Consider the following 23,008-nt stretch of genomic DNA (forward strand, 5'->3'; position numbering starts at 1 on the left):
TTAATATGATCATAATTATTCCCATCCCATGCACTTTCCATCTTCTGGACACACAGTCTCTCCCAGAGGTAGAGGAGACTGTTACCCTCCGCTCTCTCCCTCTGTTCTCCCCTGCACAGCACAAAGTCCAAATGCCATTTATTGCATCTATCCATCACTAACCTCTCTGATGTCCCTTATTACACTGACAGGTGACATGCTGGCAGGCTTCTAAAGCAAAGAAGTGCACACTGCCCATGGCATGGTGGCACCTCCTGCTTTACACCAGGACCTTGGACGCCTGGCAGCCTGACTTGCCTCTGTCTGGGCACTAAAGGAGCCCCAGGGTTAAATCATTTTACACCACTCAGTGACAAACCAAGTGACTGTGTTTAATGTTGTTTAAACCTTCAAGGCCCCTTTTTTCGTGCTCTTTTGCTTTGAGTTCCCTCCAAGGTTACCAAATGCTCCGAGAATGGAGGGATCCAGGGCTAGCAACTCCATGGAAATAAGTACCCAGAGGGCAAAGTGAGGATGTGAATATATAAATATTTAACCAGGGGACACAGTACTCCCTGTCCCTCACCCACGTCTGGCAATCATTACTGGGACCAAGACACCTGTGACCTGCAGAAACAGGGCAGAAGGGGGTGAAATGCAGTCATCCCCCACAGCAGCTCTGGGGCTGCTTTTGAGCCCCCATACCCAGATAATGTGGGGCTTCAGCCCATCAGGACAGGACCACATCCTGAAATCCTCCTTCCCCCCCATTGCCCCAGGCCACCTCAGGGCAGCAGCTCACCCCATTGTAGAATAATAATTAACCTGGAGTTTTTCCCCCCGCCTCTTCTTTTAAACGCTCAGACATAGTGAAAGTGAAACAGTGCGAGTCTTTCCCAGAGATCAAACAGGTGAAGGTGCTGGTGCTCTTGGGCAGGGGCAGGCAGGCCTTTTTTTCCCACTTTTTACAGCCCTTTTCAGTGGGTAAAGGAGGATGGAGAGCATCACCGTTCCCAGAGGGAGCCCCTTGACCAGCCCATGCCTGAGGGATGGTGCCCCAGTCAGCTGAGGTGGCTGAGCTGTCCCAGACCTCTATCCTACAGAGCTGCCCCCCTGCCACTGCACCTGCACTGGATTTCCTGCGGCACGGAGCTGCTCTCAGTTTCTGTGGATCACGCCTGTGCTGTCCCAGCTCGCTGCAGAGGGGATCACTTCGATCAGTACTGGGGTATGTATGCCTTTCCTTTCTCATGGGCTCACACCTTTTGTTCCTTCTTCCCTGGCTCTCTCCACCACACAGGTCACCCCTTCGACCACTGCTGCTGCTCTGCTCTGGCTGCAGAGCCCCATGAGCTCAGATCTCAGCCTGCTTCCACTGAAATCCCTGGGCAGTGGGGTGCCCTCCTCTGCCTTCCCCCTCTGTATGGGCTGTGATGGATGAGCTCCTGAGCAAGGCAGTGAGTGGTTAAATACTCCCTCCCGTGAGAGTGTGGGAGGCAGGGTCTGAGCCCCACTGTGCCAGCAGCTCAGCAAACCCATGGGAAGATGCCATCCCTGCACTTCACAGCCTGTGAAATAACCATGCACAAGGGAGCAAAACTCTGACTGAGGAAGGATGAGATCTATTTCCAGAGTCCCAACATGTCTATGGACTACAATAATTTTTCAGTCTCTGGCTTCTGTGAGCTGGACAGACCTGAGACAGGCAGCTGGTGTGTCACCTCAAGCAATAGCTGTTTCTAATAACTTGAACTGTACACTCAGCTGCCTTAAGCCTGCTCTGGAGAAATGTGGCATTTTCCATCCTCGGGGCTTTGCAATCTACAGTGGCTCCATGAACGGGCTGTATCAGCTGGTGGTCTGATGGGAGCCCTTTGCAAGGGAGGGAAGGCAAAACCTCTCTCCTCCCTCTTCCCAAACACCTGGGCCAGCCCTCAGGGTGGGCAGAGGGGAGTTGGTCTGTCTGCAGCAGGGCAGGAGCTGAGCAAGTGCAGAGGCTGTGACTGCAGCCCAGCAGCACTGACAGGAGCACTTCTGCTGAAATCTGGAATCTCCTGCAGCATCCCTGCAGCTCATGCAGAGGTTTGTTTGACCTTGGAGATACCCATTCTTGGCATGTTGGGATGCAGTGCTCTGAGGCAGTATGAGTGATGTGAACCCTTCCTGCATTGTACTGCCTCCTGTGCTGTAACTGTGACGATTCGGAGTCCAGAGATAGCTGTGGCTTTGGTGGAAGGGGCTAGAGCAGAGCTCAGCCACCTGCTGGGAAAAACTCACCCCTGGGCCACCTCCAGCAGCAGCAGCTCAGGATTTGAGCAGGGCAGAAGTAGCAGCAAAACCCAAAGTTCCATATTCACATCAGAAAGTGGCAACACATCAGTGAGATTCAGGAAAATTATTATTCCTGCATGGATGGAAATCCACTTAGATGAATGGAAAATAAAACCATATCTGGTTACCCACTGAAATGGTATGTTTACACAGATTTCAACATCTCTGACATCTCATGATTCCTTGGTGCTGGAGAAACAGTCACCTCTTGCCTGGTTTATGCAGTTAAGTGAAGCTTTCCAGGATACCAGGTGCAGGCCAGCATCTGTTGTCTGTGGGCAGATTGTTACAGCAGCTACAACACCTTGCCCTGTCCTCGTATTTAGGCACAGGAAAGGAATGGGCCAGATTTTCAGCCCAGGACTGACTTTGGAGACACAGTAACATCCTGTTAAGGACATCTCTAATTCTGCTGTTTTATGCATTTCAGTGATTACCATCAACCTGTTTGGTAAACTTCCTGTTGAAAGACAAGATAAATAGAAATATGGAGTTAGACACAAGGAGTGTGACCTCAGAACCAGCCTCTCCAATGAACAGTCCAGGGGAGGAAAAAATGGAGGTTGCTTCTGAACAGAGCAGCTCAGATTTGCAGAGCAGGGACAGTGGGTTCTTTGAAAGAGGTATTAAGACCATGTTAAGCATCCGGAAGTCAAAGCGAAGTCCGAACAAAGAGAGAGGGAAGGAAGGTACTGGCACTTGGAATGCAAAAAGACTTCTGCGAACACTCAGGAGCTACGAGGAGAACAAACCCATGATCTGTAACGGTGTGGAGGAGATTGGTGAAATATGTGAGCCCGTTGAAGCAAAACCTCTTTCAGGTAAGACACCAAACCACCAGTGTCATTTTCTTGGCAGGATAAATGTAACAGTAATTTACAATGTGCAAGGCTTGGGCCCAACAGAGGTGCTAAAGAACCAGGCATCCCTTCACAAGGGAGAGGCAACTGCATCCCTTGCATGGACTCGTTGAGTGTTAGCTGGCCCAGCCTGGGCAGGCCTCTGTCACTGAACATGCTGCTCTGTAGCCACCTCTGCAGTAATTTAACCATATCAGCAGCCTGCCTATCAACCTGTCAGTGTGATATTGCCCATCACACATATCAGTCACCAAGCTGCTGAGCACAGTTTGGGAACTGCTGGTCTGACAATACCTAGAAATGCAGTGTGCTATCGTCTGCATTGCCCTCCTCCCTCCTGGACAATTCCTGCTCTTCATCTCTCAGACTGATGGTTCTCAGATTGATGGTCCTCAGACTGATGCTCTGTAGGGTGCTGCAAGGCCTAGAACTGAAGAAAGATGGTTTGGCTGTGATCTGGTTTGGAAGCTCCACTTTGGTTCCTAATCTTAGAGGTTGCCTTGCATAGAGACTTCCACAGATACTTTGTTCTCTTGCATTGACTTTCTGCCTGTACTCCTCTCAACAGCAGTGCTGCAAGTATTTGGTCTTTGTCTTCCTCAGGCTGGTTACTCTCATGTGTTTTGTCAGCATTATATAGATAGGTCTCAGACAAATTATAACAACTCCCTTTAGCATAGCTGTTATCTTTCCCCAGGCGTGAGCAGACTGCAATGACTTTGATCACGGTTAGAGCACTGCTGTCCTCCCCCTTCTCAAGGCAGAGGTGCTACCATGCATTCACCTGGAGATAACTGAGGTGGAACAACATGACTTGGCCTTTCCTCAGTCTAAATTTCTAGAAAGAAATTCTTGATGTGCTGCATAGGGTGCCACAGGGATCAGATATGGGGGCTGACACTGCCTCTGCTGTAATGTGCTCTGCTGTGCTGCAAGGTGATTTACTGCTTTACGCTGATACGTTGGGAGGCTGGTAAGCTGGATCTGAGCCCAGCTCATAAACTTTGCTAGTCTGATCTCCAAGGGTCATAGATGCGGAGCAGCAGAAAATGTTATCACAAGCTTTCTGATCTCCTGCAATAAACGAGCTGAGAAATTGCATGAATAACACCCATTCTCTGCCCAATAGCTTGTGTTTGGCCTGGACTAGAGCAGCTCTGTCAGATACACATCCCATCCTGAGATAAGTATGGCAAGTGATGGAGACTCCACCACGTGCACCATTAAGCTGCATAATAGTTAATTGCCTTTCAATTGTCTTCCTTCAACCACCAGCTGGCTGATCTTGTATTGCTAAATTAAAGATCCATTTAGCACCCAACATCACCTCCCTGAATAATTATCTGAGATGGTGATTAAATGGTGTTTTTTCATTTTGATCAACAGAACAGAATGTATTCCTCTAGTCTCTCACTGCAAGCATTTGTGTAAACACAGGTTTTATATTAATTTATCTAGAAGAGACTAATTTAGTTGGTAGAATTTCCCTCCCTTCTGAGTGCAGAAGCAACTGTAGCACCATACAGGCACTCAAAGATCTATGTGTTCTGTGATGCATCAATAGTTGGGTTATTTGGCATATTTCTCTCTTCATACAGATACTCTTATGCTACAAAGATTACTTGGTACATATGGTATAAAACCTGTGTGCAGACAAGCCCAAGGGCAGAAATTACAGGCTATGAACCAGTCCTTCATATCTTTTTTGAGTGCTCTCCAGTTTTTCCAAATCATTTTGTATGTGTATGTCCCAGAAGCAGTAGCCAACACATGCCTAAATGATACCCTTTCCCTTCTCTCTAATGTTTTTCTCATGCCCAGTGTCAGAGTGGCACCTCCTGTTCAGAGCATCTGTTATGATGTTGGCGACGGCAAGAGTTTCCCAGGGTCCCCCAAAAGCTAACCGTGCGCGTGGATCTCCTCAACACATGGCAAATACTTGTTACCTTACTGGCAAATAGGCAGTGGTTCTTGCACAAGCAAGGCTTTGCAAAACAAATGGGAAACTCAGTAGACCTCAGCCACTTTGCAGGTACCAGTGTTTGGTGACTTCCCCCCAGCCTCAGCCAAAACCAGCCAGTTCTGGTAGTGGGCGCCAAAAGCAAAGGAGATGGGGAAAACCTACACGAGACCTGAGCACCAGGAGCACCACAAATCTACAGGTTTAGATGCCCCTCCAAAGTACACACCTCCCCAAGCCACTCAGGGACAGCAGTGCTCAGCACTTGGGAAAAAAACATCACTGGTGCAAGGCTGTGCTCGGCACCTGACTGTAGGCTTACATACAGGAGGCTCTCTCAGGGCCCTGGTATCTCTGAGGACATGCTTGTGGGTAGGCTGGGACAGACATAACCATCCAGTGAGATATGTGACCTAAGAGCTCAGGACACCCAAAGGGGTCTGTCCTGCTCTGCTCCCTCCCCCTGCCCCAGCCAGAACCCTGGGCACTCTCCCTGCCATCTTGGGCAGCACACTGAAATGCCCTTTCAGCCAGAGGTGCCAGAGCTGGGCCACACCACTATGGCCAGCTCAGCAGCAGAGCTGTGCTACTCTCAACAGTCCCCTGCAAGTCTCCCTGTCAGGCATCTTGTCCTGTTACCGACCTGTCAATATCCTAATGCCTGCTTTGTCCCAACCCCTTCCCTCCTCTCTCTGCAGTAATGGAAATCAATGAACTTATTCAGAAAAGACAACTTTTGGAAGCATTTGCAAGTATCAGGTTAATGGAAGATGAGACTATCTCTGAATGGGATGCTGAGAAATACAATGATAACCCCCAGGAGTTTGTACGGAAATACAAGGATGTGGATTTGCTTTATAATTCCATCACAAATGCGATCCAGTCCATAGTGGAGGGAACACTGGAGGATCCCACTTTAGAGCATACCCTGCTGACCTCCATGGTGACTTTAATTGCCCGTGAAGAAGCAGCTCATCCCAACACAGACAGTGCTGCTTGTCCTGGGTCAGACTTGCTCGGCAGGCCCAGAAAGTGGAGGGAGCAGTGGAGGGAAGCTATCAATGAGAGTGCAAGAAAAAGAGTCCTGAAGGCACCCATGGCATCAAGGGAAGAAGCAACTTCTTGGCTTGATCTCCACTTACATTTCCTCCAGGAACACCTGAGGGAAGATTTACTGAAAATCAAGTTATCAGTAAAAAAATGCTATCCAGAGGAGTACCTGGTGTGTGACACATATGTGGAAGCTTTTCACAATGCCATTGCCTCACATTTGCAAGAACTCTCCCAGGGACCACTGGACTTCCACGAGCTCTACACCTTGCTCGACTGGGTGGCCAACACCTACCACAGGTGAGCTGCTGTGCTTGCCACTGTTTCTCTGCCTCCTCTGGGGAGCCACGGGGCTGTGGGGTACTCCAACAGCACTGTACTCCAAAAGCACTGAGCCATTCTCAGTTTTCCAAGCAAGCAAGAGAGATGCAGTGACTACAGTGGAGCCAGATAGCAAATCTGTTAACAGGTGGGGACAGAGGTCTGTGGATAATGCACTTGCTGCTTTTTACAGATCTACATCACCCCATTTTCCTTTCCCTCTCCCACTTGCTGTTCCCACATTTCAGGAAGCTTCTCCTTGCATTTGACAAACCTAGTCCTTTCTGCAGATATTTGGCAAGATCCAACAGCTGTTCAGTGACTTTTCCAGGCACAGGGAAGGGCCTGTCGGGGAGGTCTTCTTCCTGTTTAATTAAAACTGTGATGCATTTGGAAATGGGCCACATTAACCCTCATGCATGGGGTCAGAGTCCTCTTAAAGAGGAGTCAAGACATCATCGAGGGTAATTAGACACATGAAAACAAAGGCTCTGTCCCAGATGTGTCTGCTAGTTGAATGGGAGGGGTTTAAGATGTCTTACAGCTCCTTGCAGGTTCAGGGGTCTGGAAAATAATCATGTGGAAACAGTTACGTCAAAGCAAAATTGTGTCTGTCCCGGTAGCTGGTCCCCAGGTGTGGCCTGAACCAGATGTCCAAGGAAGGGACAAACACAAACCCACCGGCAGCCCTCAAATAAAACAAAGAAGGAGTGAAGGCAGGAGTATCAGCCCTGAGCCAAACAGTGGGTCAAAATGGGCACTGACAGAGCAGGGCAAGCAGCAGCACACTGCGTCCCAAAACACCCCTAGCCTGGGGTAGCTTTTGGGTAAGAAACATTTGCACTGCAGGTGGTCTTTGTTTTGAACAGACCTCAACAGGTTTCTTCTGTGAACTTGACCAGTTGCTCTTAAAACCCCACCTACAGTGTGATGACCATAATGACGTGTGTAACCCCCTCAGCATCACAAATCCCTGCAGATCTCATCTGAAGGGAAACTCCTGCATGGCCCCACCCCAGCATTGCAGGACAGTGGGGAAAGAAATGAGCTTCAGCAGCCAGGTTCTATACCAAAGAAAAGTGCCCACACCATATTTCTCTAAATTGCTGTGAAAGTGTTTATTGAGAGTTTGCAGTTGTTTTGGGCACTGCTTGCAATCACCTGGCTGTTCTGGGCTGTTTCCATTTGATTTTCCCATTCAAAAAGACTTCATTGTCTCTTGGAATAAATAACCAAAAAGGAAGAGATTGACTGACCCGAAATAACTATTGATGTGACAATTCAAACAAATGAAAAAAAAAAAAAAGAAAGAGGTGGTAATAAGCCACTCGAGTATACATTTGAGACTGTCCTTTCAGTTGTGGTGAGAGTCTGTATTTAAATCTGTGCTGTCCTTTCAGTTGTGGTGAGAGTCTGTATTTAAATCTGTGCTGTCCTTTAGAATGAGCAGCAGGCTCTGGCAGCAGCTGGGCTGTGCAATGCTCCACATGTGGAGATGTTCCTCTCTGGGAAATCTGAACCATGACCATGGAAGCATTGACTCCAGGACACTATCAGCAGGCTGGGCTTATTTTCTGCTGAGCAGTCACTCTGCAGCATTCTGACCTTGTACATCACAGTCCTCACTTGTATCTGAACCTGACTGTGGGTGCAGTGCTGGTGTGGCAATGGGAACCCTTTCTGGTGCCTGAGCAAATGTGCAGGCTGTGTGTAGGACATTGCAGCCCTGTTCCCTGATTAACAAGATGACAGCTCAAAACTTAGGCCCCAGCTTCATCAAGTGCATGTGTATTTTCTTCTTTCTCTTTTCCACCTTCATTGCCCTGTAAGATGCGGTGCCTCCACAGTCCGTGGCAGGTTGCAGGAATAGCACATTCAATTGTACAGGCTAATAACATTTTAATTGCCCCAGAGAGAGGAACACAGGCTTCTGTACTAATCAGCTGGCCTGATTACATGTCAATCCAGAGGAAAGTGAGCGGCAAAGTCATGTGTGAGCTGAGCCCTCGGTGGAGTCAGACTCTGTAGCTGCACGTCCACCCACCACTTCCATCTGCAGGGGAGCGTGGCTCGTGTCCCAGGCATGGCAGAGCCTTCCAGGTCCTGCTCTGCCACCTCCCCTGGCTCGGGAGAATGCAGAGAGAAATCACAGGCTGACAGGAGCCGTGATATGACACTGCAGAGGAGGCAAGGAGATGGGCTAACTCCAAAGCAGCGCGCTACTACAGGAATTACCCTGAAAGGCATTTTGCGAGCTTGTAGTCGAATGAATCAGCTTCATGTTGTTTATTTTAAAAAGTAAATTCTCATAGCACTTTTCGTGTCCAAACAACTCAGAAGTCTCATGATTTCTGAAGTGGGCTGGAACCTTAGATCATTTTGGGTTTGAATAATTAGGATTTTGAACAGAAAGGAAAGATTTTCTTGTTAAACCTTGAAAACAAGCAGCACAGTTTAAGCCTTAAGTATATTTCTCATGGCTTAATAATTATGTAGCTCATGCTGCATGAATATTCCATCAGTTTATTCACACTCTGAGGCATTATAATTTGTTCATTTGATTCTTTCCAGTGAACTCTTTCTGGGTCATCCTGATCTCAAACCAGAGGTTAAGACAGAAAACCTGTCCCTGCTGTTAACACCAGCTGATTGGGATAAACTGAACGATGACTACATTGCTTCTGCAAAGGTGAGAGTTTTGACCTAGTCCCCATGTGCTCCCAAGAGAAGGTACAGGAACCCCAGCCTCCCAGACAGAGGTCTTGGATGACTGCATTGTGGTTTCCAGCCCCGCCAGGTGCTGAGTCCTACTGGCCCCACACAGAGTGCTGTATTCTAAAGCAAAAAATTCCTGAATACCACCTTGGGGACCCAAGCAGAGCCAACAGGACAGCACCAGACCCACTCAGTATGGCAGACACTTACTGAAAGGTCATAGCTGGGCTTCACCAGATTGTACCCATTGTGAAGTTAGCAGTAAAGGCATTTTAGCTACTGCTGTCACTGTGTGGGATTTCCTCCAGTACATCTGAGGTTTGCCATTGGCAGACTTTGGGCATCCCCACCAGAGGACACACTCATGGTTTGTGCCCTCTCATGAAGCCACTTCCCAGCTGTCTTTCTGCAGTCCTTGTCTGGCACCCTGTGTAAGGCTTTCCTGGCTCTTTGCTGGGCTCAGATGTTTTCTTGCAAATCATTTCTGAATCAGGGCACAGCTCAAGGTGAGCTCAAGTTACGCTGCTGAATGAAATCAGTATTGCTCCACTGTGCTGGTGTTTTACCAGCAACAAGACTGATTTATCAGCCAGAACTGAGCAGTGCTGCCACTTACCTGACTGGCTGTACTGCTGGAAAGGACTGGTTTGATCTTTAATCCTGACCGGGTGCATTCCATGTGCTGGAGGACTTTGCAATCAAACAAACAGCTGACCCACTGTTTCCCTGCCAGGAGAATGACTCTCCTTTGATGTGGGAGCACCTTGCTCACACATAGCACAGTTCTGATTTCTCCTGAGGTCTGGAGCAAGGCCTGTGACTCTGCTCACCTTTCCATGCCATGCATGTTGGCCACCCACACATGCTGATGGAGCAAAATGCAGCAAGGCGCTGTACTCGTGTTTACTTCATTATCCTGAGCTGCATGTTTCCTTCCTATGTTTAACATTTAGGGGAAAATCAAAAGTTATTTTGGAAACATCCTGAGACTAGAGGTCACGGAGAAGTGGGAGAAGGAAGTTCATTCAGAAGAGAACGAAAACCTCTACCACGCCTCACTCGCTTTTGATATTCAAACGGTATTTAATTAGCTGGGGGAAAGTGGGGGGGTCTCTGTGCCTCCAGGGAAACTGGATCGTTTCCTTCTGGGGTGGAGGTACCGCCTCCTGCGATAATTTATGTAAGTCATGCACTGGCAGAATACATTAGAGCAGAAAATGCCGTTTATTACAACTTTTAGCTCTCCCGCTTGCCTTCTAGCTGCAAATTAAACCTGCTGTCAATTGTGTCAGCAACATAATAGGCAACTGATTTTAAAGTCCCTAAACCTCTTTGATTAGGAAGAAGAAAGAGAATTGGAAAAAAGGTGGAAAGAAAAGGTTTCTTTGAAAAAACCTTTGGCTTAAAGAGCAACTTCTCCCAGGGCTGTGGAAGCCGGGGAAAGGCTGTAGGCAGTGACAGCCACTCCAATTTAAACAGTACAAAAAACAAAAGCCCCTACTAGCTTTAGGGACTACAGGACAATAAATGCAGGAGGGGTTTAGATTAATTCTCATCACTCAATTGGGTGAGTCACTTCAATTAAATACTACTAACAAAAAAAGAGAGGGAGAGAGAAATAAGGAAAATCAAAGAGTTTTACCTGCTGACATGACTCTTTTTCCATAGAGGAATATTACACATTATGTGATCACAGGGAAGGCAGGTCTGAATTCATTTAGCAGATGGATAGGATACCTTGGGAAGTATCAGAGTGGGACTGCAACACACCTCAGTCCACAAGTGCAGCTGGGGTTGTGGGAATGGGAACGTGGGAGGAGTTCCAGTGCAAACAGGAGTTCAAGGTGATGCCTGGCCCTCCATGCTGCCCTGGTATCACTCCTGAGAAGGGGGCTCGTGTGGACCCTCAGGGATGGGGCTTATAGTCACCCTTATCATGGGGTCATACATGGGGACAGCTCAGCTTCCCTTGGGCTTTGGATTGGGGACTGATCCCTCCAGCAATTCCCCCCAAAAGAGGAGGATGACACCAGGACACCTCAGGGCTCCAGACAGCATTGCCTCTAACTCACACTCAGACAGCAAAATGGCATGAGACCATTAAGGGTGGATGATTACATCACAAATCACTTGGTGCTTCTTGGCCCATTCTGCATTATGATTTTTAAAAATGCTAGAGATTAATAAAAACCTCCTGGCAACAAGTTGGCTGTTTGCCCCTTTGCTAGGTGAGCCATTCTCACCAACCAAAGCTGCATGAGATCCCTGTGAAGGATGTTTCACCAGTGCTTGTCCCACTCACTGGAGTTTCTTCATTCCCTTTTCTAGATCATCGGGCAGCACATGAAGTTATCTGGAGCTATCAGCAGAGGCCTGGAAACAAAAATGCTTGAGTTGTGCGTGGCAGAGCTGCTCGAATTCATACCAAGGTCATCACTGCTCTGGGCAGCACTTTCTTTCTAAATGAGTCCCACATTGGTAAAAAAACAGGGAAAAGGTCCAGTCACTGGACCAGGCACTGGCACTGAGCCAATGAGCAAGCTGCAAAACAACTTGGAGGGAGTCATAAACTGATTTCAGATGGGACTCTGTGAGTCCAAAAATCTAATGTCAGTGCTCTGGCAAGTAGCTGCTATCTGGATAGGGATGGGACCACTGCAGACCCATCCACCCAGGACTTTAGTGACATTGGACACTGGTCACTTGCAGCTTCAGTCATGAGCAAGCAGTGGTTATGGATCCTCAGACCCAAAGCCTGCTTGTCCAAAACATCATCTAGGTATCCTGGGATGAGTCCTGCTGAGTGGTTTTCTCTGGCATCCCATGGCTGTGGGCATAAAAAAATGGCTAATGAGACCCTCTCTGCTACACCCTGGCAAAACACACTGCCCACACTGCTGGGCTGCCTCCTGAGTCCCTTAAAATTTACTCAGAGTCCAAAGGAGATTGCTAAAATAATGTTTTTTCTTTTTTCCTTCGTTCTTCTTTTCCCTTTCCTTTGTTCTCTTTTAAATTTTTTTCTTTTATTTCTTTTTTATTGTTTTTGGGTCTTTTTTTAATGTGTAAAATGCAAGCTGGAGCAGCCAGGGCTCTCAGATTGAGGGACCACTGAAACTTAAGCTTTTACTTAAACAAACCTGAGATGCAAGTGGCTGGGGCCAGCTCTAGCAGGTTCCTTTACCCTGACAAAGAATGGGACCATCAGGCAAAGTCTGCCTGAGCACACAGCCTCCTGTCTTCAGCGTGGACCTGGCTGTGAAACAGCTGTCAAACCCATGAAATTATTGCTACACAAAAGAAAACTACGTAACAACCACGCTGAGGTTTTGGGGAGGGGGGGAAGGTAGGCGTGCTGCCCTATTCCTATATATCTTCTGTTGTAAAATCAGTCCTCACTAAATCCTTTCCCTGTGTGCTTAAAAGGCACATAACATATTGCCCCAACAACCAGAGAAATGAAGGCTCAGACTTGTAAGCCTGCATACCACACCTGCAATTAAACCCTCAGCATGAGAAAAAGGCAGAGATTTGGCCTCCCAACATCCCTGGCATCTCTCCAAAAGTGCTGCGTACCTGCTCAGGCGAGTGCATCCTAAACCTGTAATTATCTGCCATCTATTCCCCTCCACTGCACACACATGTTATGACAGCTGGAAAAAACTTGTCTGCGTAGAGGGGACAGGTTGGGCCAGCCATGGGTGTCTCCTGACACCACCATGTACACAGACGATGAGGCATCCTCAGTGCCCCCACCGTTAGTGTTACCTGGCTGTATTTTCCTACAGGTTTGAGCAGGAGTTCACGGCGTGGAGCACTGCCCAGGACAGCCCCATCTTTGTGCCCTATCTCGTTGCCTACATCAACAGCTTCCAGGACCTGGTGTAAGTCTGCTCCTCCCAAGCCGAGCTGCTGCGTTTCTGGGGTGTGGGAGGGTGGCAGGATCTGTAAAGGAAAGACCAAGCTCTCCTTGATGTACCCCATGGGTGCTCAGCCTCCAGCCCTTCTAATCTCATGGGAGGATTTTCCCCAAGGGATGCAAATAAAAGCCACAACGGTGAAGAGACAGAAATATGGATGGATCCAGTGGTTGCATGAGCATTTAAAACTCATTTTCAGGGCATCTTTTCGAGCCTCAGGGGAGGGTTTTTTCCATTTTTTTTTGTTCTGGAGGTTAGCAGAATAATCCCAGAAACATGGTCTCAAGGCTGCCTTTGGCACTGGGCTATAGGAAACTCTATGAAAGCACTCAACACAAAAATAAATGCCTGCCATTGCTGCTGACATCTGGAACTTCCAGGACTTTGCATGAATTTGCATGAAGCCACGTGTTGGAAAGTACCTCTGAGGAACAGGTATCATCAGGCTGACTGTCAAAGATCTATCACTCACCCCATAAGTGGGATGGAGCCAGTGAGTGCATGTCCCACACACTGGTCCATCGGCCCCGTGCCCAAGGGTTCATCAACATCTGGGGTTGTCTCTGCCATGCAGATGTGATGCTCTGGTTTGCCAGTCCAGAAGAACAACACAGGACTAGTGCGTGGGCTCTGGCCACCGAAAAGCTTGGGTTGTGATCTCCAGCCCCTGCTGCTGCACCGCTGCCTGGCACTGCCTCCGGCAGGGATGCGTATGCCAAGTATTATTCAGGGGATGGAGGGGATTTCGGGCTCGGTGTCTCAGGAGCCGACGGCTCCAGCCGCAGCGAGCACTACCGCCGGGAAGTCTCTAGATGGCACGGTCTCTCCAGCAATGCTCACCTCGGCGAGGAACTGGCTTTTCCTGCCTCCTGCTGCCCCTGCGGGACACTGCTGCCCCTTCCCTGCTGGACACTGCAGAGGGGGTGAAGGGAGACGCCAGCCCCAGGCAGGGAGCTGGCAGTGCTCGGGTGATAGGGTTATTCCTGAGTCAAGTTAAACATTCATCAGCCTGGGGTGATGAGCTGTGGGGCAGAGGCAGGAGTCCTAACAGCACGATTTTTTGGATGCTGGACCCAGACTTCAGGTGTTCAACCGGAGTTACAGTCCTGAGCTCCAGCCTGGGATGACAGGGATGGTGTTGGGTGCTTTATCGTTCTGCCAGGGCAGCCTCAGACATATAAATCTGAGCAGTGAAAGGAACCTGCTGCTCTCTGTGTTTACAGCAGTGGATGAAGCACATCCAGGGAAGCTCGGGCATCACTGGTGATGCCTTTTTTTGTGGTGGTGCTGCCTCAGTTCCTCCCCTCACCAACACTGAGCATGTTACAATGGGACAGGAATGGAAAGCGAAAAGAAAGCCAGAGGTTGCAATGCCCCTAAAGCACACACACAGAGAATTTCATAAACCTCTCAGAAGTTTTCTTTCTCATAGGGTGAAACATTGCAGAAGTATGCACTGTCCTTAGGAAATTCCACAGGTTTCCATCCCTGTAGTTACCATCCCAGATGCTGCTGACAGATATTGTGTGGAGTGAATCAGACAGGCTCTGGGGGACACAGGGTCAGCAGCTTTCCCTTCTCTGGCTTTATTATTTACTTTTCCCCCATAGCCCTCAGTTCTCTCCCAGGTACCTGGAAATCATTTAGCAGAGGTGTTGCTCGAGTGAAAAAGCAACTGGCCTATGCAACTGCTCCACATGGCTGCACTGTCCCACCTGATGAGGAAATCTGTGGGGGTTTTTAACCACAGTTACTCAGCTATGATTAATTTTCAGTGTACAGGATTGTGCAAAAAAGAGCCATTACTTTGACTCATTAAGTGTTTCCAAGAGGAAGTACTAGAAACACAAGTTTATTTAAAAATAATATCCAACCTGCCAATCCAGATAACATGCTTAGGGCTGTGTAATAGTTTACATTTTAACATTAACTCATTGGTGATCTCTGTCTCTCTGTAGGTCAGGGTTAGAAACAGCGTTTAAAGTCAATACTGAGGAACTGCAGAAGATTTTGGCAGCTCTGACAAGGAACTTCACAAATATTTTCTTAACCAAATTAAGAACAAAAGCACAGGTAAGAGGATCTTAGCTACATTATTTCCTCAATATAAGGGTTGTGTGCAGCAGCTGAGGGTCATTGCCCTCCCCTTGTCTCACCAACTAAACCTCATTTTGCAGCACATGACATTATGGTCCCTCCAAAATGCATTTAACACTTGTGGAAATCCCCTTTACAAAGCAACACTTCCAGAATCCTGGGAATTTTTTATGATGAGCAATAAGAATTTTTCAAGCTGTTAATAGCAATCAAAAGAAAAGGGTATTTAGCAGCTTCCAGTCTCTCAGGCAAAGCAGTGGGGGAAAACCTTGCCCCTAGAGAAGCACCGGAGAGGTCAGCTGAACACCACCAATGGGACACTTTTCCTTCTATTAAACAACTTGGATTTTTTCAGGACTTTGACTTACTGATTCACAGATCTACCACCACAGTCTATTAGAAACTTCTTCAGACAGGATAGAATTCATTCTGGTAGAAGTGGTTTTTCCAGGCTGTTCCCATGGTGACAAAAGACTGATTGTTCCAGAATGAGTATGCTAAAGGTCTGGTACCAATTGATAAAGCTGTGATAAAATTGGACTTATGTTAAGAGGCCTAAAAGGCAATGTGCTTCAATGCAGTTTGTGCTTCTCAGGTGCTGTAGAAGGGCCTTTCTGCTTTCAGCCAGTTTGGGTCCACTAGCTCCAGCTGGCATAATACCAGAGATGGGGGAAATCAAGCCTTTGGTCCCATCCCTTTTCACTCATCCAAATTCACTTTCTAAATCCCCAAACATAACTTCCAGAGACCAGGACAGTCATGGTACTTCTCCAACTTAAGCCAAGCCCTCCTTGCCAAGGGGACTTTCCAGTGACTGCAGATCTTGTCTTGGAGCCTAAGCAGCAGGCAAGGAAAGGCCCCAAGCCAAGGCATTGAGCAAGAGAGCTGAAATGTCGTGAGAACTGAGAGAGGCCGAGTCAAAGCATTTCTAAACAGATCTCTAGCAGGCTGGGAGCACAGCAAGGGGGGAAATAATTGGGAAGGAAATTGCCAGGAGTCTAAAGATCCTGAGAGCTAGGAGGAGAAAAGGGGATATGCCAGAAGAAGGATATTTTGCATTTGGCCCTTAGGGAAGTCTCTTCCAGGTGCCAGAAGTCTTTAGCAGATACTGCTATTTTTATATGAAGGTACATTAGCTCTAGGGACCCAGCAAAGGAAAATAACCCATTGAGGACACTTGGTCAGAGTACCTTGTACCCAGGACAGATGGGAAACAGTGTCATCACTAACCATGAGGCTGGATAAAGCTGGAGATGCTCCCAGCTGCCATTCCCCCACCATCACATCAGAGTAAGAAGGAAAATCCCAGCAAGACTTCATGCAGGTCTGCAGGAGTACAGACAGCCTCCTGGGAGGGCTGTGAACACGAAGAGCTTCATTTCCTCATGGAGAAAGCTGAGAAAGCTGTAGAGGTGATGGATTACTGGGCTAATTTCCAAGAGATTCACTACCAAGTGACTTCTCATTTCCATAGCTGGTGCAAACCCGTGTAACACTGGCATACATGGTTGCCCACCACAGCCTGTTCTAGTCATGCCTGAGTCTCCTGTGATTAACATTCTAATCTCTTTCCTCCCCAATACATTAGAGAAACAAATTTATTTACCTAAAGAAATAGAGTTGGTGGATCAGAAGGTGGCACAGAGCAAGGAAACGAGATATCCCAAATAAGCCTTTAATGCCAAAACATCTCCTGCTCAGGGTGTGATGGTTCTCCCCTCTGCACTGGGGCACCTACCCAGTAAGGGGAGACATGGGTGTGAATTCCCTGGGGTGGAGAGAGAAACCCAGCCTGCACCTGGTGTTTCTTCATGCAGGGGGGGTGCTCTGTGCTTTCAGTTCAAGCCTGAGATCCTTCAGCTAGGGCATCAGGTAGTCTGAATATACCTGTGTCATCAGTGAGTTGGTCTTTTTTCAGCCACTCCTTAAGAAAATCCTGACCAAAAACTGGATTTTGGCGACGGAAGGGCCGGACTCGCTGATGTCGGCAGTCTCACAGTTCTCCGAGCACCTGCAGCACATGAGGCAGCCCCTGGGGCAGGTAGGCAGCCGGTTCCACGCCTGGGCACAGGGATGCTGGGGGCTCACACGATCATTTTCAGGCTGTGGTAACACCTGCAGACTCCTCTGCAACAGTGGTTGCTCTTTATAACTGTGGGGGCTGCAGAGATGAGTGAGTGTGTGCTGATGGTGTGCTCCCTCCTCTATGCCCTCAGGTGCTGCCAGAGACCTGAGAGCTTTCCCTGCGCTCTCTCACTGCCTTGGCCTTGAATGGACAAAAAACCCCACAAGATTTGTTTTTTTTAACCAGGAGCTTCTACAGGAAGTTCATAAATACGTGGTGAAGGAATATATCACACAGGTCATCAAACCCAGATGGAAAATGAACAGGGAGACACGGCAGCAAGTGAGCAGGAAGATGAGCCTGGAAGCCGCAGTCATTCACGATACATTCATTGATCAGGTATGGGCGCTCTCTCCTGGTACCCCCTGGCTGCTGACTCTCAGAGGTGCAATATTCCCACTTGGCTTCCCACAGACCAGGCAGCAGGCTCTCCAGGAGGCCAAGCCTCAAGAAATATAGAAGTGCTTAAAAGAGAGCAAGCGAGGTGGTTACTGCAGGTTCATGCTGTGGGTTTCCAGCCCGGCAGCCTCTCTGCACTGGCAGCTTGTGCATGTTCAGCCAGCAGCTCTCTGATGGCAGCACCTGGTGTTTTAGCACCAGGGAGCTTTGCATAGGGTGGTTCATGCGCTGTAGGACGACACTCATCTGGTGGCAGCTTCGTCGTGGGCCTGTTCCCTCAGGCCACGGGATGCATTTTGTCACCAAAGGATCCCTGCCCTGGATAAAGCTCATGGAGTTGAGTCCCATGAGAAAGTCCATCTGGGTACACAGTCTGTGTACAGCAGGGCATGGGGAGAAAGTGGTGGCTGCCTGTGTGTTTTGTGACTAGACAACTGGTACAACCCACCCCTGAAGGTGGGGTAACGAGGTTCCTGTTAATAAATCCTTTGGGCCAGATTAGAGTGGCACAAAACTAAGTCACCAGTGTGAGATATAGATATATCTATACATAGACATATATATGTGAGTGTATAAATATAAATATAAATGTATGGCAGGTTTATTTTAAAACAATTCAATTACAATGGAAAGGTGGTATTTATTACAGGTGGTTATTACCTGTAGTAATATAACAATATAAAAGTATAAAAATATCACTTAAGAAAATATACAAGGAAAAGAAAGAAAGGGTAAGAGTAGATAGCAGAGAGAAAAGGTATTGCCACTCGTGTACCCAGTGACAGGACTTGATTGTTGCAATTTACGTGTCTGTTGGTCAAAACAATGGTTGCCGTTGGTCAAGTCATTAACCTTTAACATTTCTGTCTCTCACAGCAACATCAATCTGGGATTTTCAAGGAAGTCAAAGTTGAATTACTTGGATTTTGTGGAAAGTCAGGCATCCAGGGCACTAAATCCCCTCTCAGAGATGAGGCACATGAAACTATCAGGCAGCAGGAGGTGAAGTCTGTGGCATCTGCTGCTATGCTGGAGCACAGCCACAATGCCCTGCTCATGGTCTGGCTTGCTTGGGTGCTCGTGAGCATCAGGAAGTGCAGGGCCAGGCCTAGGAGAGCTCCCAGGGGTACCTTGCCATTGCCACCCAGCACCCTGCTGCCTGCCCGAGGCAGCCTGTCCTGCCTGCACCAGTCCTGGCTCACACCAGTAAATACACCCCATGTACACAGGCCATGCTCTTGCCACAGGGAAAAAGGCATTTAGCAGGTGCTGCTGTCCCTGATGTCCTCATGTGACTCTTTGTCCGCAGGGCTCTGGCGCCAACTGGCTCTCCCCCGCCATAGACCACATTGCCAATATCATTGGAGAGAAGAAAAAAGACAAGATCAAGGCGCATGTCAAGGAGCTGTGCCAGGACTATCCAGATATCAGGTACATGAACTGGCAGATGCCAGAACTGTTGGGCTCCATCCCAAACAGCACCAGCTCGCCCTGTGCCTGTGCCAAGCTCTTCAGCTTGTCTGTGTTGGTGGCCACACGTTAGAGATCAGGGTGCCAGCAACAATGGGAATCCCACCTTATTTTTTTCTGACTGCGTAATTTTTCTCTTTTCCCCTTGTGTGCTGTGTCTTACAATGCACAAAAATTACCTTCAAAGCCTTTTCATTTTAGAATGGAATGGGATGGAATGGAATAGACTAGAATCGAACTATTTCAGTCTATTAGGAAGGGACTTCCAGTGATAATCCAGTCCAACTTCTCATCACTTCAAGCCTGACCAAAAGTTAATGTAAACTATTAAGGGCATTGTCCAAATGCCTCTTGAGCATTCACAGGCTTGGGACATCAACCACCTCTCTAGGAAGCCTGCTCCAGTCTTAGACCACAGCTTCAGTTAAAAAATGCTTCCTAATGTCAAGTCTAGAGCTCCCCTGACACAGTTTTGAACCATTCCCATGCATCCTCTCACTGAATTCCATTTTATTGCTCAAAATGAACCTTGTTTCACAGTAAAGCTCCAGTTTGCTTTTCTGCACATCACCAGTATCAGTATCAAACAATCAGCCCTGTTTGCCAATTTGCAGGTCCAGATTTGGAGCAAATAGTTTGTCTCCTGTTCCCAGGCTCAGACCTCAAAGTGTGGCAGCCATTGACGCAGTTCAGCTGCCGTTTCTGAAACGGCCTCAACACAACCATTAAATTTTGGAATAAATTACAAATTCTTTATTTTGTACTTTCCATTTGCTGTTCCAAGGCTGCATCTGGAAAATTTAAAACTCCTGGAAAAGTAAAGAAAGTGACTAGCTCTGTGCATGGCTAAGCAGCTGCGAATCAGAAGTTACCTCCTCTTCTACAGTTCTTCTTTCAACCACTGAGAATGAATATCAGAGGTACAGATTGAAATAAATTCCATTTCATCAGGGTAATTTAAGAAAAAAAAAACCCCAAAGATTTCAGCACTGGATGACATTTATGCAATCAAAATAATACGTAATACTTAAGTAATTGCTAGAATACTGAAGTAGACCCTAAAATATGAGAAAAAAAATCACATTAAATATGTTTTCCTCTCCCCAAAACTGGGGCTCAAAATTTTTCATAACCAGATTTAACATGAGTGGGTCAGATATGCTTCAGACTTGTCTGTGTGGGGGAATTCAAGACATGGACATGTAAAGGAACAATTATTCCTAAGTAGTTTTCTAGGTGAACATACCTACCTTACAAAAGAATCCCCACAAACAAAAACCAAACAAAAGCAAATAAACAAATAAACCCCAATAAGGGTTTAATCCCAGTGGCCAGACTAAACTGAAAAAGAGGCAGTGCCTGTTCTGGGGAGGGTGCCTGTACTGGGAGGTAAATGATGGCTAGTCATCAATGATGGCTATTTGAAAACAATTTTCCAGTCAGAAAAGCCATTTACAAGGCTGTGATTTGTGGTACTTTTTCATCATTAGCCTCAGACCCAAGCCAGGTTTTAAGGCTTGTTCTCTTGGTTTATCTAATTCCTGACTTTCCATTATTGAGTAACATTATTTTTAACAATGAAGTTCGGAAAACGAGGCGGAATCTGCTGGACCTGCACTGCTTCCTGTTCAGGTCCCTGTTAATTTTTCCCCTGAGCTCTCAGAGATGTCTCTGAATTTGTATACACTGAGATTCCTGGAACAGGGTATGTTTCCAAGTCAGCTTTCCAGCTCTAATCTCATTAGTGCCTATCAGCTTCCTAAATATTAGTACTTCCATTACTCATCTCAAAATAATCATTACACAAAAGGTCCGCAGCCTCTCTGGAAAACTTGCAAAAGGCATCATGGGCGTGGAGAGAGAGGAGGAAATTCCCTGAAGCACCAGCAGCAGGAGGCTGTCCCACCAGTGTGGTGTGGCAAGAGCTGCTGCTCACTGGTTTGGTACCTCCAGAGGCTGCAGACTCCCATCCTGGTGGCTCCTCCAGTGCAGTGAGGGGTCAGTCCCTGGCACTTTGCTATAGCCTTGCTCTGTCTCCAGCACAGCTGTCGGTTGCTCACCTCCAGGCTGGTTTTGCTGGCCAGGTCTGAGCAAGGTCTTGTTTGGTTTCTGCAGGAAGGAACACATCCTGGCCATCCTGGCACTCCGGGGGCTGGGGCGCGCCAGGAGAGCGGCGATTTTTCGGCAAGTCCACCATGCATGGGAGAGCTCCGACAGAGGGGAGGGCAGCACACTCTTCGCTGAAATTGATGTTCCAGTAATCATCAGCTGCTTCTAACGCAGGACCAAAACAGCAGGCAGCATCCTGCCTCCTCCTGCACTGCCTCTACACATGATCCAAAATCTGCTAATCCATCTTGCTCCTCTGCAAACCCAAACTTTTGACTGTGGAGAAAGGAATACTTTCCTGAACTTGCTACCCCAAGCTCAGAACCCCAAGGCAACAGATGCACCAAGACACTGACCTTCTGCAAGAGCTCCTGGGCAGCAGCTCCAGCCCAGGCATGGTGTCCACCTCATGTTCCATATGGATTCTATTGCTGAGAGGCTGCTCCACTGTTTGGTACAAGATTAAACGTATTTTCAGAGAACAGGAGAAAACCAAAAGCAGTTCACTCAGAGCTATATTAAGGCCTCAGCGCTATATTAAGGCTTGGACTGTGCTCTGCATAATTATACAGCAGCAGAGCAAGAGAGCCTCCCTCATAATTAGTGCCCATGAGCAACCGAGGGGCAGAGCTTGGGCAGGGATGTGGTAGCACCCAAGTTTTATTTCCTGCCCCACAAACCAGCTGGCTGAGCTGGCATGACCCAAGGTCATGATGTTGTGACCTGAGGCCACAAACCACTACCTGCCTGGGGAGGAAAACACTGGGTAACCAAACCCCACAGCTGGGACACGCAGCACATGGAACACTCTGCCCTCCAGGGTGGCCCCCATGGCCCCTCTGGCATTTCAGCGGATTTTCCTCACACGAGGGCTGTCTTGAAAAACTCCTGTTGGACTGAAGATTTGTCCATGCCACCACATCTCTGTGTGTACAGATATGCCTGGATCGGATATGCCACGTGGAGGGAGGCTCCAAGTTCTCCTTGACTTGGGGAAAGTGCCACCATGCCTCTAGTCCATTTTCTTGTGTGATTAAATGCATTTTAACAGATCTGTTACAATCTGACTGCAGTATGAAACCTAATGTGAGGTGGACAGACAGTGCTACAGATGAGATCCTCACCTGGTGTAAACCAGCATCATCCCATTGATGGGCATGGATTACCATAGGGTTAACTCCACGAAGGATCCAAAGCATTACATCCAGCATCTGCAGGGGAGACTGAAAGAGACATTCAGCAGTCTACAGCTGTATAAATCTGATTTTATTTAATTCAATTTATCCTTTAGGTTGCCCTCTGCAGGATTTAATCTAGGACTACAGAGATGTGTTTATGATCTATTAAAATGATAAATGTGGACATGGCATAGCCTTGAACATGATTTTTTCTTGCAGCAGAGCTTACAGCATCAGCTGTGAGCCTCTTTTGTTTCCTTTGCTTCAGGTTGCACCAGTGTAAGTTTCAGTCTGGGTGAGCAGCAGGTGCTGGTGACAGGCCAAGGGAAATTTTCTGATGGATAAGGTGCACAGAGTGCACCTTTAATTCACAATCATCATATGAAAATTTTTCTAAGGTAGACTTGTTACCTCCGCTGTCAAGATAAGATGTTTTTCTAAAGATGGCTTTGAAATATCAGGTATAACTTGAAAGCTTGAAGCAGGAAATCCTGGGA

General features: G+C 47.7%; 1 protein-coding gene across 3 annotated transcripts; it reads left to right on the plus strand.

The window, feature by feature from the left end:
* Positions 1-617: 617 nt before the first annotated feature.
* On the plus strand, positions 618-22,702 carry EXOC3L4 (exocyst complex component 3 like 4). 3 transcript variants are annotated; one of them, XM_042047883.1, is made up of 12 exons: positions 618-1,207; positions 2,741-3,131; positions 5,829-6,480; positions 9,073-9,190; positions 10,170-10,295; positions 11,545-11,645; positions 13,002-13,097; positions 15,092-15,206; positions 17,149-17,271; positions 17,542-17,694; positions 19,064-19,185; positions 21,340-22,702. In XM_042047883.1, the coding sequence occupies exons 2-12, from the start codon at positions 2,798-2,800 to the stop codon at positions 21,500-21,502; spliced, it is 2,103 nt and encodes a 700-aa protein (XP_041903817.1). In that variant the 5' UTR covers positions 618-1,207; positions 2,741-2,797; the 3' UTR covers positions 21,503-22,702. The 3 variants fall into 3 exon arrangements, with proteins under 3 accessions (XP_041903817.1, XP_041903818.1, XP_041903819.1); XM_042047884.1 differs by having other exon boundaries at positions 11,545-11,612; XM_042047885.1 differs by lacking the exon at positions 19,064-19,185.
* The last annotated feature ends 306 nt before the right edge of the window (positions 22,703-23,008 follow it).

Source organism: Corvus kubaryi, unplaced genomic scaffold (assembly GCF_017639235.1).
Source record: "Corvus kubaryi isolate FWS band 111438036 unplaced genomic scaffold, C.kubaryi_AGA036_p1.0 66, whole genome shotgun sequence".
NCBI classification, from domain to species: domain Eukaryota; kingdom Metazoa; phylum Chordata; class Aves; order Passeriformes; family Corvidae; genus Corvus; species Corvus kubaryi.

Coding starts and splice junctions, on each gene's coding strand:
- EXOC3L4 (XM_042047883.1), top strand. CDS start 2,798: ATGGAGTTAGACACAAGGAGTGTGACCTCAGAACCAGCCTCTCCAATG. Junction 3,132..5,828: donor TGAAGCAAAACCTCTTTCAG/GTAAGACACCAA, acceptor CTCTCTCTGCAG/TAATGGAAATCAATGAACTT. Junction 6,481..9,072: donor GTGGCCAACACCTACCACAG/GTGAGCTGCTGT, acceptor GATTCTTTCCAG/TGAACTCTTTCTGGGTCATC.